The sequence below is a fragment of the Aotus nancymaae genome, unplaced genomic scaffold (genome assembly GCF_030222135.1).
Source record: "Aotus nancymaae isolate 86718 unplaced genomic scaffold, 86718_ANA_hifiasm-v0.15.2.pri h1tg000017l, whole genome shotgun sequence".
In the NCBI taxonomy this organism is placed as follows: Eukaryota; Metazoa; Chordata; class Mammalia; order Primates; family Aotidae; genus Aotus; species Aotus nancymaae.
Genome location: NW_026988429.1, coordinates 13935538 through 13955825, shown reverse-complemented (window position 1 = coordinate 13955825; position 20288 = coordinate 13935538). Strand labels below are relative to the sequence as shown.

Below are 20288 nucleotides of genomic sequence, written 5' to 3'. Positions count from 1 at the left end.
AGAAATGTGTTGTTTGATCTCCAAGGGTGTGGAATTTTTCCCATTTTTTTTAACTAGTAATTTCCAGTTTGATTCCAAGTGGTCAGAGAACACACGTCGTGTGATTTCACTTCTATTAAATTTGTTGAGGTTTGTTACATGGCCCAGTATATGGCAATCCCGGTATATGGTCCATGGGCACTTGAAAAGAATATGAATTCTGTTGGTGCTGGTTGGAGTGTTCTAGCAATGTTGGTTTATGATCTTACTCATTGATGATGTTGTTGAGTTTGATGTGTTCTCATGATGGCAGCTTTTTTTTTTTTTTTTTTTTTTTGAGACGGAGTTATACTCTTGTTACCCAGGCTGGAGTGCAATGGCACGATCTCGGCTCACCACAACCTCCGCCTCCTGGGTTCAGGCAATTCTCCTGCCTCAGCCTCCTGAGTAGCTGGGATTACAGGCACGCGCCACCATGCCCAGCTAATTTTTTGTATTTTTAGTAGAGACGGGGTTTCACCATGTTGACCAGGATGGTCTCGATCTCTTGACCTCGTGATCCACCCACCTCGGCCTCCCAAAGTGCTGGGATTACAGGCGTGAGCCACCGCGCCCGGCCCGATGGCAGCTTTAACATTCCTGTCAGATAATTCTAACATCTCTGTCATGTCAGTATTAGCGCCTCTTAACTGTCTCATAAGTTGAGATTTTCCTGGTTCCTCGTGGGTTGTGTGGTTTTCAGTTGAAATCTGGACTTTGGAGTATTGCATTATGAGACTTTGGATCTCATTTAAACCTATCCCAGCAGACTTCATCTTATTTCACTCAGGAAGGAGAAGTTAGGGTGTCTCTCATGGTGTTTTGAACGGAGCCAAGCAGTTATTGCCTAACAATTGTTTTACTGGGCTCCCCCTTTCTTTGTCCTTTGGTCAGAGAGAGCCAGCTTTTATTAGGGCTTTTTGTTTTTCTGGGCCTGCTGGTGTTTCTGGGTTGACAGCTTCTCCAGAACCAAGTCTGGAATGGATGCGGCAAAAAGAAACCCCGGGAAATGCACTGCTGGATCGCTCCTAGGGTCCTAGTGTTTCTAACTAGTCTGCCTTCTTCTCTTCACCTTCCAGAGTCTTGATAAGTTTACTTTACCTACAATGCACAGGGTTTTTATTTACTTGAGAGAAATAGGTAAAAATAATTCTACTCCACCTTTCGGAAAGCAAAAGCCCCTTATGTATTTTTTTTTTTTTTTTTTTTTTCAAAAACAAAACAAAAGGCAGCTAAAACTATAAAGAAACTAGTAACACCCTTGAGTGGGAAAGTCAAGTCCAAATACGCATTTTAAGTTTGGCTAGCCAGGGAGAACATCAGATAGTTCGGGTTTTAAACAAATTTATATTTATGATTACACATATACGAAAAGCTGAAGGCAGCTTATATTTACTAAACACCTATTTTGTTCTTGTTGAAAAGACAGAATGCCATCCCCTGGGAAACGTGGCCTGGCAGCTGGAGCTGAGCCACCCTGCCACTAGAGCGCAGAGCAGGGAGAGCAGTACCCCTGCCACGGCCATCCTTCAAGACAGAATTCTTTTTCTGGGAGCTGTAGACGACAGTAGATGGTCCTGGAACACAAGAAGAAAGAGAAAGAAGAAGAGAGGAGGGGAGGGGAGGGGAGGGGAGGGGAGGGGAGGGGAGGGGAGGGGAGGGGAGGAAAAGAAAAGAAAGAGAAGGGATGAGGGAGTGAGAGACGGAAGGAAGGAAGGAGGGAAGGAAGGAGGGAAGGAGGGAAGGAAGGAAGGGCAATTACTTTTGCAACAACCTAATGTAAGTTTTTTAATAGTTAAATATTCTGTTTCACGCATTGTTGCTGGATACCTTATAAATAACAGGGCATCCTATGACCTGAATTTCCCAAGTTACAAGTTGAAAGTTTGACCTATTAAAAAAAAAAAAAAAAGGAATCTGTAAAATAGCCACTAGAAGTATATGCACTTTTATTTTCATTCTGTGCTATCCGATGCCTACTGCTATTTCCCTTCATATTTAACCTCCAACAGCAGCATTTTGCTCCCTCAGGACCACTTGATTGGAGCTCATATACTCCCACACAGCACCTCCAACCAAAGGGAGTTGAGTCCCACAGAAAGGCATGACAATCACCAGTAATTCTGCATTTATTTTACATTGTGCCTTGATACTGACTACTCAACAATTGCTCTTTGAATCCTATTTAATAAATATGTGTATTTGGGATTGTATCATATTGTAGCTACCTGGATATATAATTTAATTAGGAAAAAATTGTAATTTCTGTGGCTCAATCACCAAATGACTTCTCTCTCTCTCTCTCTCTCTCTCTCTCTCTCTCTCTCTCTTCTCAGACGATGCTGCTGGAGTTCAGTGTTGCGCAGATGGCAGTGACAAATGCCATAGGCATATGAGATACGATAAAAGGTCCTTGAAGAAGGTAGAGAACCGGACATCTTATGAAATTTTCCAGAGTGGGTACTGGATCTCTCCTGTCTAGCACCATGCTAGCCTCAGCCCAAGGGGAATTTCCTTCCAGAGACAGAGGGCAGTGATTGAGGTGGGGAGACAGATCGTAACACTGAGACTTACATGAGGACATCAAACAGAAAAAAGGTGGCAAGTATAGAAAATTCTTTTTTTTTTTTTTTTGAGACAGAATCTCGCACTGTCACCCAGGTTGGCATGCACTGTCACGATCTCAGCTCACTGCAACCTCCACCTCCCAGGTTCAAGCAGTTCTCCTGCCTCAGTCTCACGAATACCTGGGATTACAGGTGCCTGCTACCATGCTTAGCTAATTTTTTGTATTTTTAGTAGACATAGGGTTTCACTATGTTGATCAGGCTGGTCTCAAACTCCTGACCTCATGATGCTCCTGCCTCAGCCTCCCAAAGTGCTTGGATTACAGGAGTGAGCCACCGCTCCCAGCCAGAAAATTGTTTCTTCTGGACAGTCTTCTCTATACTAACTTTAGCAAAATTCTCCTCCCAGTGGATGCTAGTGCACAGCCCTATATATGCTGTTTTTTCCTATACATACTTACCTATGATAAAATGCATTAATAAGTCATAGTAAGAGATTAACAACAATAACTCGTAATAAAATAGAACGATTCAGTAAAATAAGAGTTACTTGAATTTAAACACTAGGATATCATAACAGTCAATCTGATGACCAAGAGGACTACTAAGCATCTAAATAGGAGGGTAAGTGTAGACAGCATGGAGACTCTGGACAAAGGGATAATTCAGTCCCAAGCTGGGATGAAGCAGAAGGGCATGAGATTTCATCAGGCTACTAAGGCATACAATTTAAAATGAGTAAATTCTTATTTCTAGAATCTTCTATTTAATATTTTCAGACTACAGTTGATTACAGGTAAGTGAAACCCCAGAAAGCAAAGCCATGGATAAGGAGATGATACTGTACCTCCTTATCCATGGTTTAAACTTTATCATTTGCTAAAATATACATATATACCTACACACATACATATGCACATATATGCACACACCTATATGTTTAAGTATACATGCACACACACACACACACACACACACACACACACATCTACCAATGTTGGAATACGTTTACTAAATAAGATACACAACTTGTTAATGTCCTACAGAGCAATAAAACCACAAGCATTGGGGTTATCGTCTCTACTAGATAAAAATAGAAAAACTTTCATAAAATGTTCTCTAGGTTAACATCTAACTTTTTGCAATCTAGTTTTTAATCAGTCATAAATAGAAAGTAAACAAACTGTTTCTCTGGTGAATCAAATGTCCTTGAAAGGATAGTCATCTTTTTTGCTTCATTATTTTAAAGTTTGAAATAATTTAACATTCATGATCGTTTGTGACTGTATATTTTGACTTGGTCCTTCAAACTTACTTTGTATTTTTATCTATTATGCTTGTCTCTTGATTTTTTATTCACTTTTCATGAATTTTGCTAGATTGGTTTATTCTTTTTGTCAATTTCTTTTCCTTCTAGTGGTATGGGAAGGTTTTTTTAATCCCATTACTATTGAACTCCTGTTAACCTGGCCCCTTTTTCTTTCAATCACTATTCCCACGACCTGAAACATGAGGGCCAAGCTGTCTGTAACCAGCAGAGAGATGACCCAGGTGTTATTCCACTCTCCACTTCCACCCATCACCATTTCCGGCCCCTAATAACTCTGAAGTTATGGTGTTTCTGGGGCTCTGTGGATAAAACTAGAACTGTCAGCTTCAAGGGCTCCTCCTATTTTTGCAATGGAATAAGTTTCTAGATTCCAGTTTCCCTGTGAATTCAATGACATGGTTTAAATCTCTGTGGTGTACTTCAAAATTTTTCTTCTAATAGGACCTCTCATGATTCTCCAACTACAAAGTAAATTCATTATCATTTTTACATTTCTTCTGTCATTGCAAAGGAGGTTTTGAAAGAGTGGAGGACATGCTAATGAACTCAAAAGTCCACGTTAATCCTTGTTTCCATCTGTTGTTCATTTGTTGTTTCTGTTGGGCTGTCTGCCTCCTATCCTCCCTTTTAGACTTGGAACTCTAGCCTCAGCCAGGATTATTAGGGCTTTTGGGTGTCTGAAGAACCAAGCCCAAACTCACTGACTTCACAACTGCATCCAGAGCCAGTCTGACCACAGTAGTTGCCCATGATGAGTTTCTATACCTTAATATGAGAAGAGAACATAGGGGCTGGGTGCCAAGTAGGCAGACGGGGAGGGCAGGGAACTCTAAGGCAGAGCTTGAGGGGCTCATTCCTCTTGCAAAAAGAAACAAAAACCACAGCACAGAATACGTAAATTTCGATGGCTGAATTCTTCCTAGGCTAGTAAACCCTTACACAATTGCTGCTATCTCTTCTGTTTCTCTCAAGGAAGGAAGTCAAAAAATACCCACAGCCTTACTGTCCTCTTGGAAACAAGATAAACATCTACATTTTCTAGAGTGGGACCAGAATCTCTTTTCATATTTATGGCCCACACATTTGCATATGGCTAGACAGAGGACTTTGCTTCTGCCAGCACGTCTGTCTTCAAATAAAGAGAGGAAACAGACACAACCCTGATGCAGCAAAGAAGCAGCGCTTTCTCAAGTGACCTCCTCTATCTCCCTCCTTCCTGGCTAACGGGGCAGCCTTGATTCTTGGGGATCCTGGACAGATATCCACTCCTGACAAGTTCCGGAAAGAATGACAACTAATCAGGTTCTAAGCATCACTGGATTTGAACCACAGAATTTCCTCCTCTCCTTGTTGGATATCAGCTTACATTTGACAAAAAAAAAAAAAAAAAGGTAAAAATGACAGAGTTACAATCTTAAGGAGGAATCAAGCTAAAGCAAAAAGAATCACCTACTCTGGACTCCAGCATGACTGCTGAGATCAAATACATATAGAGAGAGAAAGAACCACAAACTTGAAGATGGATATCAGCTACAGATACTCCCAAGTCAGGTAGGGAAACTGCCATCCCTCAAACCTTGCAAAAGGCAATATTATGCCATTGTGTCCCCTGACATACTGGATGATTTACTGTATGTTACTGATGTGAGGGGAACTTCCTAAATTGGCTAGTAATTATCTCAAATAAAAAGCAAAAATGATGTTTCTTGAAATGTTACACCTAAGGAACATTGCTAAAATAGCTTATCAGTAGTGTTCAAGATGATTTGTAGATGTGCATTGAAGTGTGTACTCATGCTCTCTCTCTCCTCTCTCTCTCTCCCTTTCTCTCTCTCTGCTCCTTGCCTCCCTCCCTCCATGCCTGTCCTTCCTCTCCCCTCCACAGAAGTTCAGAATTTTTTTTCTGATAATCTAACTTTGCTGAGGGTTCAATGTAAAGCAGCTTCAGTGATGAGTTGGTTGGAATGCTCCTCAGGAAATTAATTTCCATCACTCTTGTACATGAAATCCAGGAACCTCTCAGACTATCTTATTGACACTTTGCCTTTCCTCAACAAATCAAGCTTATCAATGTCCATCATAGATACTTTGTAGAATGGTAGATCCTGGCAGAGCCTCACAGATGCTTTTGAGACACCATTTGCTTTCAGAAAAACGAACCACACATACCCTAAGGATCTCAAACACTTCTCATGATTCATTTTATGTTACAGCAAATATCACAACAATCATTCCTATAGATCACCACTGCATGTGATTAGTAAAATAGTTTTTGCCACAACAGTACTTAGGATAATCATCTTTTGTTGGTTAAAAATACTGCTTTACAATAGTTATTCGGTTGCACTGTTCATACTAGATTTCCAATTAGCTCACTTAGGAACACAAATCCCTCCAACAGCTCGGGCATCTTTTTCATTCCCGTTTCTATCCCCTATATCTCCTCCATTTGCAGAAGACTCTCCCCTACACTAAATCAGGAAAGCTTTTGCCTTGATTTAAAGACTACAGAAAAGTACTGGACAAAGAAAACTCACACGTATATGTACATATCATTTAAAAAGTTATGTTTGTGCATTGCACAGGAATACTGAGATTGCTACTAAGCAATGTCAGAGTTTACCTTTTTTTCAAAATAGTACAGTTTTATTTCTAAAAACTATAATATGAATATATTCACATAACCATTTTAAAATCAAACAATCTCTGATCTGTAGAAGAGTAGGAAGAGAAAGTGTCATTGTTCCTCCTCTGCAATCCCAGAAGATAACTACCAAGAACAATTTATGTGTCCTTTAAAAATCAGCCTGCAATTATATGCAGATATAATCAATTTAGATGGAATCATGGTATCTCACCACACATACTCTTCAGTGACCTGCATTTTCACAAACACCTTCCAGGTAACTATATAGAAACCTACATCTTCCTCTTATTGTCTGCTTTGTGCTACATTGTAAAGCTCTGTCATAGTTTAACCAAACTCCTATTAATGAGGATTTTAGTTATTTTTCAGTTTTTCACCTTTTAAACAATATTTCCATGCATAGTCTTTATATACATAACTCTGGGCACACTTATCCCAGTCTAAGGAGTTTCTTTCACCTTCCCCCAACCCAGCATTCCCTGCCATGCTTGCTGCTTCCGTTGAGTAACTTTACTCCTGGAGTGTAATCTGCCTGTGGTGCAGTTAAGTACATGGGCTCTGAGTTTAGGTCCCAGCTCTGCCACTTACTGCCATAAGCCAGTTCCTTGACCTCTCTGCCCTCAAGTTTTTGCACCTACAAAGTAGGGGATAATATTAGTTCCTAGTTCATAGAGTCTTGGGAATTATTAAATGTGATGATCCATGTACAATGTCTGGCACTTAATAAGTGCTCAGTAAATGTCACCCTTTATGATTGGCATTGCTTGTATGTCTGCAGAGAAAATCACTTTATATTCCCTTTAAAAAAGGACTATGCCCTTGGTCAGCTAGTTGGCACATTTAAATTTCACTTGCCAATGTTTCTCTCCACCTCTAACTTGATCCCTCTCATCCCTCGTCTTCTGGTAAGACCAACTGCTGATTCTGCTATTCAAGGCAACTAGCAAAGCTGCAAGTGACAGAATCAAATAAACCTATCTTTAATCTTTAAAATTATAGTTATGATTTCTGTTGTAAAACGTACTATTGTAGTGGTCAGTATTAGTCTTTGGTCTATGATAGCATCTCTGATCTATTATCGATTTTCAATTATTTATTGTTTTTTAATTCATTCTGAAAACGTTTGTTAAGCATTTGCTAAATAAATATATTGGACTGAGCCTCCCAAATACAGGACAAATAAAACATCCAACAGCTTATAATTCAGTAGGGTAGAAAAGAACTGAAAGCAGATTAAAAATAAGTAGGCATTCTAGGCCCAGTGACCTGTCTCTGTACTCTGTAAATTCAGGTCACCTGCTCAGGGATAATCTGAGAGAAGGTCCCTCTTCAGTTGAATCTTGAAAGACAATTAGCAGTTCACAAGCCAATCCAGGTGGACAAAGGTGTTCCCAAGCAGAGGGAGTGTTTGTAAAGACTGGATGCCATGGAAAAACTGTGAAGAGTTTAGGGAGGTGGGAGTAATGTATGGAAGAGGTGGAGATGGACAGTTAAGAGCGATACAAGACTGTAAAAATGGAGAGCTGGACTCAAACGAAAATGCTGAAAAGGTCTTCAGTGTTCTTGATGAGGTTACTATGAACCTCATATTGTTCACTATGGAACACTGGGACTCCATGACAGCTCCAAAGACGGCCTGCACCTGGTTCAGCTCAGTAGGAGCTGAGCTCTACCAGTGCTGTGACAACAGACAAACCAACCAAGTCAAGTCCAATTTTCTACTCTATTAATCTTCACTTTGGTTTCATATGTCATCCATAGTTACATTTCAAAATGCATTTCAAAGTTATGAGCCTTAATTTGATATATATTTAGTCTACCTTTTTTAAAATTACATTGCAGGAAAGGAGAAGTTAAAACAGTAAGACAACATTTAATTATTACTCACTGAGAAGCTGATGATTTCCGTAATCACACTAAATGAAGTTTATCCTTTGCAAAGGCTCCCCTGACCACCCCGAAAGAAAGTACAAAAAAGTGGCCATTTTTTAATTGCTTGTTTTTCTTTGTAATTTACACTCAGTTTACTTTCTAACAAATAAATAAATAATAAGCAGTCCAGATGTGGCAAATTGCTAAAGAAAGAAACCATCAGGCCATAGACATAAATATATTCTCTTCTTAGATTTTAGATCTCACAGAAGAAAATAAACATATGCTATGTCAGAGAAGCCCCAGGGCTTCCACACCTGCCAGAAAAGGGAGTTGCACTTCAGCAGCTAACCCAAGGCTCTGTTCCCCTTTGGTGAGAAGGGTTTTTGTGCAGCAAGACTATGGAGAGCTCTCACTGTGGTGGACGTTCGGTAAAGGGACCAAGCTGGAAATCAAACGTGAGTAGAATTTCAACTTTCCTTCCTTAGTTGTCTGTGTCTTCTGTACCCTGTCTGTGAAGTGATCTGTAAGCTGACTCTGCAATCAGACTCTGACATCCTTCAGGGAAAATATGGAGATGGAGTCTGTAGTCAAACTTGAGAATTGATTGTACATTTTCTATGAAGAGCGAGCAAGATTCAGTCATTGGGTGAGAATAACTAGTCTAAGTGATAGCTTCAAAAATGTCCTGGGGAACATAACATGTTCTGGACAGAGCCTTGGTCAATTGTCAGAAAGGGAGTTTTTGTATAGGAGGGAGGTTAAGAGGAACCATTGTGTGTACACTTTCGGCCAAGGGACCAAGGTGGAGATCAAACGTAAGTACTTTTTTCCGCTGATTCTTCACTGTTTCTGTCTAATTGGATCGCTTTGTGTTTCTTTGTGTGGATTTTCATTAGTTGGATGTCAGGGATCTAACAAACTTCATTCCCAAGTTAGGTACAGAGGAGGGGGAAATGTTCCACGGTAGGCTAGCTTGTGGCTAATTTTTAAGATTTCTAAATCAAAATAACTTCACTGAGGGAAGGAGGCTTGCTGACCTTTTAGGGAGGTTTTTATAAGGGGAGAAGTTAAGTTGAATCACTGTGATTCACTTTCGGCCCCGGGACCAAAGTGGAAATCAAACGTAAGTACATCTGTCTCAATTATTTACAACATTTTGGTGCCATTGAATCATTCATGCAAGTTTTGTGATATTTTGGTTAAATAAACCTGGTAACCTAGAAGTAAATAGCGGGGCACCAGAAAATCAACTTAAAAAGCTGAGCAAATAGACAAATCACTGGATTCATGGGGGAAATGGAAAAGAAATAGCTAGATTTTTCTCTGAATGAGCAGCCTATCTCACATGATTGGCTTCAAGGGAGGTTTTTGTTGAGGGGAGAGGGTAATATTCATCACTGTGGCTCACTTTCGGCCAAGGGACCAAGGTGGAGATCAAACGTAAGTGCACTTTGCTAATGCTTTTTCTTATAAGGTTGTAAATTTGGGGAGTTTTTATGTTCGAGAGATTAGCTCAGGTCAATTCCAAAGAGTACCAGATCCTTTCAAAAAGTCAGATGGATAAGGGTCTGAAAATTAGTTCATCTTAAGGAACAGCAAAGAGCTAGTTAAATGAGGCATCTAAATCGCAAGATTTTCTCTGCATCAGTCAGGCTAGTGATATTAAGGTCAAAAAGAGATTTTTGTTGAGGGGGAAGTAATCAAGCTAATACTGTGGAGCACCTTCGGCCAAGGGACCCGAATAGAGATTAAACGTAAGTAATTTTTCACTATTGCCTTCTGAAATTCAGGTCTGATTGCCAGTATTGACTTTTAGAGGTTTAAATAGGAGTTTTGTAAAGATAGGTAAATGAGGTCATTTCAGATTTACCATAGGTTGCCAAAGTTAAACTCAGCTTCAAAAATGGATTTGGAGACAAAAAGATTAAATTGTTCTAAACTCAATGACACAAAGCAAAAAAAAAAAAAAAAAAAAAAAAATAGTGTAACTAAAAAGGAACCCTTGAATTTCTACAGAGCAAAAGTAAATTCATTTTTATTCACTCTTGCCAAATACTGTATTGGCTGTTGCTGATTATGTATAATACAAAAAAGGAGAAAAATGTATTTCTTAGTCTGTTTTCTCCCTTTTGTTTGATAAATTATTTTGTCAGACAACTATAAAAATCAATAGCATGCCCTAAGAAAAATCAGGAAAAAGTAAAGTGTACCTATTTGCCATGTAGAAGAGGCAACTTACTTGAAAATATACTAGCAACAATGTCGTTTTTAGAGTCTGCATGAGGAATAAACTCAAAATGACACATTCTAAATGAATAAGGGCTTCACAGAGGGAGCTCATTTTTTAAAACTCAAATTTGTACATTAGATTAAACATGAAATTATCTCATATTGTAAAGTGGTTATTCCCAAAAGCTCAAAGAAAAGTATTTAAATGTAAAAAAAAGTAAATACTTGGATTTTTTTAAATGATCACGGGTCTGTAAAAAAACAAGAAAGATTTTAAAGAGATTTTAGTATAGAATATAAAAAGATTTAGAATATAGAAGATTCTTTTATTACCCTCTGTTACTACTTGTCTACATTTTTATTCCGCCAAGAAGGCCACGGCACCGCGAGCTGTAGACAGAGCCGCGGTCTTTCATGATTGAATGGCTTTGGTGGCCATGACACCGCGCTCCTGGGGCAGCCGCCTTGCCGCTAACGGCCACGGCCACGGCCACCCCGCGTTTGCTGGATTAACGCTGCCATAGGCAGCTTTCCTGGCGCACAGTGATACAAATAATGCCACTAACGGAAAGAGAACAGAAATGTAATAGGCACTAAGCTGGGAAAACCAGTGAAAAGACTAACTTATTAGAGACTTCAGAAAGAAAAGTCACATTCATTATGATATCTCATTAGTGAAAATTTCCATTAGGGGATTGTAAAGAATTTAAAGCTTTTTTTTTTCAGTGCTATTTAATTATTTCAATATCCTCTCATCAAATGTATTCAAATAACAAAAGCTCAATCCAAAAAAAGAAATATGTGATTCTTTCAGGATAAGATTCACACCCATAACCTGGCCACTCAGGGCTTGATCAATTCACTTTGACTGAATCTGGCATTAAATGGCATTAAATACCGTTAAGGTATATTAACTGATTTAAAAATAAGATATCTTTGGGACCATGTTTTTAATTTTCAAAAATGTAACTGCCCGTGTATGATTATATTTCAGTTGTACAAAATATCTAAACCTATAGCAATGTGATTAATAAAAAAAACATTTTCCAGTACCTTAATTCTGTGATAGGAAAATTTTAATCTGAATATTTTAATTTCATAACCTCTAAAATAGTTTAATGATTTGTCATTGTGTTGCCATTGTTTATCCCAGCTGATTTCAAAAGTGATATTTAAGGAGGATTATTCTGGTGTGCAACAACTCAATCGGACTATTTTAGGGACCTTTAAAAGCTCTGTTAAAACTAGCTTACAACGATTCAAAACTATCTAACTGTCTTAAACTATTTCAAAATGATTTTAGACCTTTTTAAAAACTCTTTTAAAGACTTTTAAAACTCTATTAAAAGCTAGTAAGATATCTTGAAATAATCATATCAAATACATTAGTTGTTTAATGTTTAAATGCCAGATGAAAAATGTGACGCTATCAAGAATTCACCCAGATAGGAGTATCTTCACAGCATGCTTTTCCCTGCCTATATTCTAATGATCACATTATTTTACTACCATGGTTATTTTATACAATTATCTGGAAAAAAATAGTAATAAAAGTTAAAAGACAAGAAAATATCAAACACAAAAGTTCATTCAGTCCTTCATGTTAAACTGCTTGGCTAACAGTGAATTTAGCTTAAAAAAAAAAAAGCTATTCCTCTTATCTGTTGACTTCTCCTGGCAAAAGATTCTTATTTTTCATTTTAACTGCTGCTCTCCCACTCAACGGCTGGAATCCCCGTGGAGGGGGATTTCCAAGAGGCCATCTGGCAGTTGCTGAGGGTCAGAAGTGAAGCTAGCCATTTCCTTTTAGGCAGGTGGCCAAGATTACAGTTGACCTCTCCTGGCATGGCTGAAAATTGCCACATATGGTTATGGGCCTTGAGGCCTTTGGGAGGGCTTAGAGAGTTGCTGGCACCACCAAGGCACAGAGGCAGGGCTCAGGGCCTGCTCTACAGGGAGGTTTCAGCTCAGCCCAGCCAAAGTAACCCCTGGGAGCTTGCTATCGCATCACAGTCCTAGAAGAGGCACAGGGGAAATAAAAGCAAACAGAGGCTTTCCTTGACTCAGCCGCTGCCTGGTCTTCTTCAGACCTGTTCTGACTTCTAAACTCTGAGGGGGTCAGATGACATGGCCTCTCTTTGCTTAAAGCATTGAGTTTACTGCAAGAGGCAGCTGAATGAAAGAAAGGTAAGGTCAGAAAAGCATGCAGAGGCCTCGGAACAGCTGCAGAGAGCCCCACCAAAACAACTTAGAACTTTCTTAAGGAAGAGGGGGAAGCTAGGAAGAAACTCAAAATCAAGATTTTAAATATGCTTCCTGGCCTCATTGCTATAATTATCCAGGATAAGCATGCTGTTTTCTGTCTGTCCCTAACATGCTCTGTGATTATCTCAAAAAACACATCCAAGTGCAGAATTTTGTTATTTAAACACCATCCTGTTTGCTTCTTTCCTCAGGAGCTGTGGCTGCGCCATCTGTCTTCATCTTCCAGCCATCTGAGGAACAGGTGAAATCTGGAACTGCCTCTGTTGTGTGCTTGCTGAATGACTTCTATCCCAGAGATGTCAGTGTAAAGTGGAAGGTGGATGACGTCGTCCAGTCGAGTAACGTCCAGGACAGTATCACAGAGCAGGACAGCAAGGACAACACCTACAGCCTCAGCAGCACCCTGACGCTGAGCAGCACAGAATACCAGAGGCACAAAGTCTACGCCTGTGAGGTCACCCATCAAGGCTTGAACTCGCCCCTCACGAAGAGCTTCCGTCAAGGAGAGTGTTAGAGGGAGAAGTGCTCCAGGCCCACCACCGGCTCCTCAGTCCCAGCCTCTCCCCCTCCCACCCTTTGGCCTCTGGCCTTTTTCCCACAAGAGACCTACCCCTATTGCTGTCCTCCAGCTCATCTTTCACCTCATTCCCCTCCTCCTTCTTGGCTTTAATTATGCTAATATTGGAGGAGAATGAATAAAGTGAATCTTTGCACATGTGGTTTCTCTTTCTTCATTTAATGGTTATTATCCATTGTTTTTCCAACTACTCGATTTCTCTTATAAGGGACTAAATATGTAGTTGTCCTAAGGCACACCACCATTTATAAAAATTGTCTTTCATTCTATGTTACCATATCATCCTCTGCAAGACACTCCTCCCTCAAACCCACAAGCCTCCTGTCCTCACACCTCAGTCCCCTGAGCCATGGTAGGAGAGACTTTCTTCCTTGCTTTCCCCTCTTCAGCAAGTCCTCAAAATCCTTTTTAACAATGACAGTTCTTACAGTCATATATCCTTTGATTCCATTCAATCTTCCCTGAGAATCTACCAAAGCAAATTTTCAAAAGAAGAAAACTGCTATAAAGAAAATCATTCATTGCATCACAATAGAAAATAACACGATAAAAGCAACCTAAATGAACAAACAATAGGGAATTGTTTAAGTCTATGATGGTTCTTAGACTTAATGGAATGTTGTGCCTTATTTACACTTTTAAACATGTACTGACAGACACCTGTCTGCCAAGGGCCTTATTGAGCATTTTCCACAACCTAATTTAATCCACACTATACTGTGAGGTTAATAACATTCATTAAAATGTTACAAACGTTCTATAAAGCTGAGAGATAAATATGTTCTGTAACTCAGCAATCCCACTTCTAGATGACTGAGCGTCCCCACCCGCAAAAAACTATGCAAGAATGTTCAAAGCAGCTTTATTTACGAAAGCCAAATGTCCAAAAATTGGAAATAGCCCAAATGTCCAACAATTGAATGGGTAGTTAAACATTCTAATGTTTATACATTAGAATACCCAATAAGGAGAATTAACAAACTATAACTATACCTACTCACACAGATGAATCTTATAAACATGGTGTTACACAAGAGAAACTCAAAGCAAAAGATATGCTCTGTATATTTTCATCCATATAAAGTTCAAAACCAGGTAAAAATAAAATTAGAAATTTGGATGGAAATTACTCTTAGCTGGAGGTAGGGTGAGGTTATACCTGGGAGAAGACAAGAAGGGGCTTCTGGGGTCTTCATAATGTTCTGTTCCTCATTGTGGGGTTGCGCAGTTATGATCTGTGCATTGTTCTATATATACATTATGCTTCAAAATAACTTCATATAAAGAACATCTTATGCCCAGTTAATAGATAGAAGAGATGGAGAGAAATAAGTAACACATCAAGACCACATAGCTGGTAAGTGGGGGCCTGGGATCAAATAGCTGCCTGCCTAACCCTGCCCTCTTGAGCCCTGAATGAGGCTGCCTTCCAGGGCTCAAGGTGCTAGACAAAACAACAGACCTGCTATTTTCCTGACATCTCTGCCCTGTTTGGCTAACTAGGAGCACACGTACATAGAAATGGAATGAAACAGACCTTCAGCAAGGCAACAGAGAACAGAGTTAACCCTGCCCAGATACTGGAAACCCATGTATGAATGCTCATGTTTGGGAAGGGGGAGGGGCATGTGTAATACCAACCTTGACTCTTCCTCATTCTGTGGGGCACTCTGGCCCTGCCCCCCTCAGCCACTCATCCATCCAACACACCTTACTAAGCACCTCTCTCCACCTATACTCTGAAGAGTGTTCAGAAGTAATTAACACAGCATCCCTTCCCTCAACTGACTGACAATACCTCTGTCTTGCACTGCTTTCCTTTACCCTGTCAGTACTGGGACAGTAGGGAAGGCCAGTCACAGAAGAACTGCATAAGGAAGCACCTTGCCATCCTGCCTCTTGAGAATATTGATGATTATCAAATCTTGGAAACTTTAGAGGTTTGAGTAGGGGTCAGAAAGACTCAGTGATGTCCCTTCAAATGACATGAACGTGTTCACTCATCCCTGGGGGCCAAATTGAACAATCAAAGGCAGGCATAATCCAGTTATGAATTCAAACCTTCTTCTCAGAAGGCAACACTCTGAAGCGAGACCCACCCATAATCCAAACAAGTGAAGACAGGTGCTGCAGGTGGAATTGTGTCCTTCAAAAAGGTATGCGCAGCTCCTAACTCTTGGTACCCATAAATGTGACTTTATTCGGAAATAGGGTCTTTTTAGAGGTAATCAAGTCAAAACTAGGTCATACTGAAATGTTCGTGAGGATGCAGTGAAAATGGATCATTCATATATTACTGGAGGGAATATAAAAGTCTATAGCTACTCTAGAAAATTGTTGTCAGTTTCTTGAAAAACTAAACAAAAGACACCTACCATATGACCCAAGAATTGTAATCCTTGGGAATCTGCCCCCAAGAAATAAAAACTAACATCCCCACAGAAACCCAAACGTGATTGTTCACAGAAGCTTTATTTGTTCTGGGCCAAAGCTGGAAATAGCTAACCCATCCCTCAATAGGCAACTGGCCAAACAAATTGTAATATATCCATACCGTAGAATACTATGAGACAATGAAGAGGAATGAAGTATTGATACAGAGAACAACTGGAGTGATTCCAAAGGACTTTCTACTGGGTGAAAAAAGCCAGTTTCAAAGGGTCACATACCATGTGATTTCTTTTATGTAACATTGTTGAAGTGACAAAATTATCAGGATGGAGGACAGATTCAGGTTGCCAGGGGTTAGGGTGGTAGAGAAAGAAGAGTAGATGAGAATATAAAGGGAGATCTTTGTGATGATGGGATAATTCTGTATCTTGATGGCAGTGGTAGTTATAGACATCTAGACATGTGATAAAATGACATAGAACTGTATACACTTATTTTGTCAATGTCAAAGTCTTGGTTTTAATATTTTACTGTAATTACATAAGAAGTAACCATCAGGAGAAACTGGGTGCAGGGCACATCAGACCTCTGTGTTTTATATCCTGTCTTTGCTACTTCCTGTGAATCTATAATTATTTCCAAATTAAATTTTTTTAACTTTTTTTTATGCAGGATCTGTGTAGGCCCTAAATCCAATGACTGGTGTCTTCATATGGAGAAGGAGATTGGAGATGCAGAGACACATAGGAAGAATGCCACGTGACCAAGGAAGCAGAGACCAGAGGGATGCAACTGGGAGCCAAAGAGCACAAAGGATTGCTGGGAGCCACCAGAAGATGGGGAGGTGTGAGACATCGCCCACTGCCTGTGGAAGTCTGACCTGCAGACCTGACTCAACGATAGATGAATGAATGCACTCTCACACCATTACAGTGATACAAGTGGGCTAGGAATGGCCATAGGCTGCTTTCAGAAGACAAAATGCAAGCAATCCACCAAGACCCCATGCACATCCACACATTTATTCATAACAGAGGTTCTAAGTCAACACATTTGTAAATAATTAACATGGTTAAAATAGTGGTTTTACAAATGATAAAAGCTTTAGGTTCGGGGCCCAGAGAAAATACTATTAACAGGTAATTCCCTTTTGATCCTCCCTGGAGAGGGCCATCCAGCACAAAGTTAACATGAGTAAACAGATGGAGTAGAGACAAAGGGATGTAGGGTAAAACAGACTTAAGCTGGGAAAAGCCTCTTCTCTATCTTCTCCCTAACTTAATGGACCGGCCAGCCGCCTCTGGCCTGCCCCAGTAAAAACTTTCGGCCTTCCAAAAGATGTGAGACTAATCTGTAACTTTTCCCAATATATCTTTAATATTTTGCCAGCCACCCCAAGTGAATTCCAACATTGAGGATGGTTTCTTTTTCAGAGCCTCCAGAAAACACTAACTCTGCCCTTGCCTTGAATTCAGATTTCTGCCTCCAGACCTATGAGAGTATAAACTTTTGTTGTTTTAAGTTTCCTAGTCTGTGGTATTTTGTTAAGGCAGACCCAAGAAACTACTACAATGGGGATGGCCGAGAAGAAACTGTACCTCCCAAAAGCCCCCAGCAAGCGTTCACCTCCCCAGAGGTGGCTGGCCAAATCCACTCACAGAAATCGGGCTCCACAGCCTGAGAGTTACTCAAATCCAGAAAGTTCAGGTCAGCATGAGTTAAAAGCCAAAGAGACAAGAGATCCAGGCTGCTTCTCCTGAGACATGGTATGCTTTTGGCTCTAAAAATGAATTTTGGCGTGAGAATGCCCTTACTCTGCATGTACAGCCTGTGTGGTCCTGAGCAAGTTTCTTAATCTGCATGGGCCTCCCTTTCTCACCTGTAAGATGCAGATAATGATGGTAATGCCTGATGGGTAAAGAATTGTGAAGATTAAAAGAGATAGCATGTGTAAAAAGCTCACACTGTGGGGTTGTATGAAAAGCTTAGTGAGTGCCAGCTATTGAGTGAACACATGTGCTTTCATTGATCTTCACGGTAAGCTACCTCTTTGGCTCCAAAGCTCCCTGGGTCCCATGGTAGATCTAAGGCAGAAGCAAGGCAAGAGAAAGAAAAGGAAAAGAGAAGAAATCTAAGAGGGAGAGAAAAAGAGAAGGGAGGAGAGACAAAAATGAGAAAAATATCTCTGCCAAGGAAAACCAGGAAGGCTGTCCCATGACATGTCCCACCTGTGATAGTAAGGGTATCCTTTCTCCAGGTCAGAGATGGCAGCTCGGCACACCACATGGCTCACCAAGCATGAAACAGCGGTCATCCTGAGAGAGAAGAGGCAGGCCCACACCCATGGCACAGAGCCACACATCAACTGTGGGAGAGGGACGATGCCGGGACACGGGGAGAACAGTGTATGGGTGCCCTGGAGACTAAGACACAGTAAGAAAAGTTAAAATATCCTGATAGTGGGCAGTGGGGTTAGTATAACAATAAATGTTTAGTGTCACAAGATTGGGGCACTCCAAACGCTAACCACCACCTCCACTGACACTTTTATCAGCCACCTACACCATCCTCAGTGTGCTTGGATACACAATTCCCCTCTGTCCCCCCCTCACCCTGTCTGTGAGACAAGGAGCTTCACTGGTCACTTCAAAGTCTTTTTCTGGCTCTAATGTCTATACATCAGAGTGAGATCCTCTGTGGCTTCAAAAAAGGACTGTAGCTTTCTATTTTTAACTTTTTTTTCTATGAGAACAAGTTTTTAGAATTTGCCATGTTTCCTAGAGTTGGTGCTGATACATTTCCTCCACAAGTCCCTGAGCAAGTCAGTAAGTTGAACATATTATTTTGGAGAAAAAAGAAAGGGAGAAGAGAGGATGAGTAAATAAATTGTAGAAGAACAATAAATGGAAGATAGAAAGAAATTGAGAAGGGAGGGGAGGAGGAGGTGAAGGAGGAGAAAGAGGAAGCAAAGGCTGACTGATGGAGGGTAAGAAATGAAACAGAAAGAGGAAGGAGGAAGCCAGATTGATATTTGTGTGTTTCTTCATCTTTTTACACTGTGCCTTGTTCCAGGTATTGACAATTCCAAGATCTAACTCTTCAACTGCGTCCCTTCAACCTATCAACTCTCTTTGTTCTTTCTTGAAACCTGCGCCCCCAGTGAGCTCAAGTGCATGCCAGTTCTTTTCATCTTCCCATAGAAAGGGCCTCTTGGGCTGGGTGCCTGTGCTGGGGAAGGGGAAGGAGGATTTTTTATAACGTTATCTGGATGGGATCTAGCATTTTACTAAACTAAATTGTCAACCAGAGCAGCCACTGGAGAACCCAAGCCTGAGTCACTAGGACACAGGCCAGGGGCTCTGCAGCCCTTCCCTCACCGGGGGAGCACAGGTGCGCGGCCACCAGGGGTCAAGTCAACCATTACCATGAGCATGGAGAAACATAGTGAATAAATCATTGGGCTGCTTTCTCTACATCATCCCGTGTATATAATTGCCTGGGAAAATATGCTCACAAGTCATGATAGCAAGTTACTGCACTTCTGTGCTTCAGTTTTCTCATCTGAAACAGGATGGAGGTCTTACTTATAAGACTGTTGTAAGGATTAAATGAAACAATTCACATAAAGTTCGAAGCATCTGGCCTAGTATATACTAAGGAATCTATAAATATTTGTTATCATTAGAATAGAAGGAGTAGCTCAGTGAAATTTGGCTATTGATTTCCTCCTTGAACTTGTTCTTCAGTCATAACTCTTTCAGCCTCAATGTGCTTGAACCTTGAATTAACTCACATATGTTCTAGACTTGATATCTAATATCCTGTCACTAGCCACACAGAGCTATTGATCTCTGGAGATGGGATCAGTCCATACTGAGATGGGCTATATGTGTAAAAACACACCCGATTTTTAATATTTAGTACAATAAATATATGTAAAATATTAATATTTTATATTGATTACATGTTGAGATTACTCTGTATATGTTGGGTGCAACCAAATATATCATTAAAATTGATTTCACAGATTTTACTTTTATAACATGGCTACTGAGAATTTTTAAATTGTATATGTGGATCACATTATAATTGTCTATATTCCTGCATAATTCTAGACTATTCTAGATTATTATCTAGATATCTAGATTATTCTAAACTACTAAACATATCCTTGAAAATGATCCCAAGCTTTACACAAAGGAGTTTTGGATCTTGACATTAAGCTGGCCCATGAAGAAATAAAATAGAGTTCCCTGGACTCACACGCAGCACCTTGGCAAGGATTAGAATAAATTTTAATCAAAGGACTTTTCTACTTCAACAGCCCCACCCCCACCATTGTACAGATAAGAAAAGTGACAGAGAGATTCTTGCTTCAGATTATCCAGC

The 20288-nt window shown here is 40.2% G+C and overlaps 1 gene segment (V, D, J or C); it reads left to right on the top strand.

Moving 5' to 3' along the window:
- Positions 1-13644, top strand: part of LOC105731229 (immunoglobulin kappa variable 2-29-like) — a 356755-nt gene extending 343111 nt beyond the window's left edge. Inside the window, 2 exon segments of the V gene segment in view lie at positions 8857-8892; positions 13123-13644. Coding sequence covers positions 8857-8892; positions 13123-13445 — 359 coding nt within the window.
- The last annotated feature ends 6644 nt before the right edge of the window (positions 13645-20288 follow it).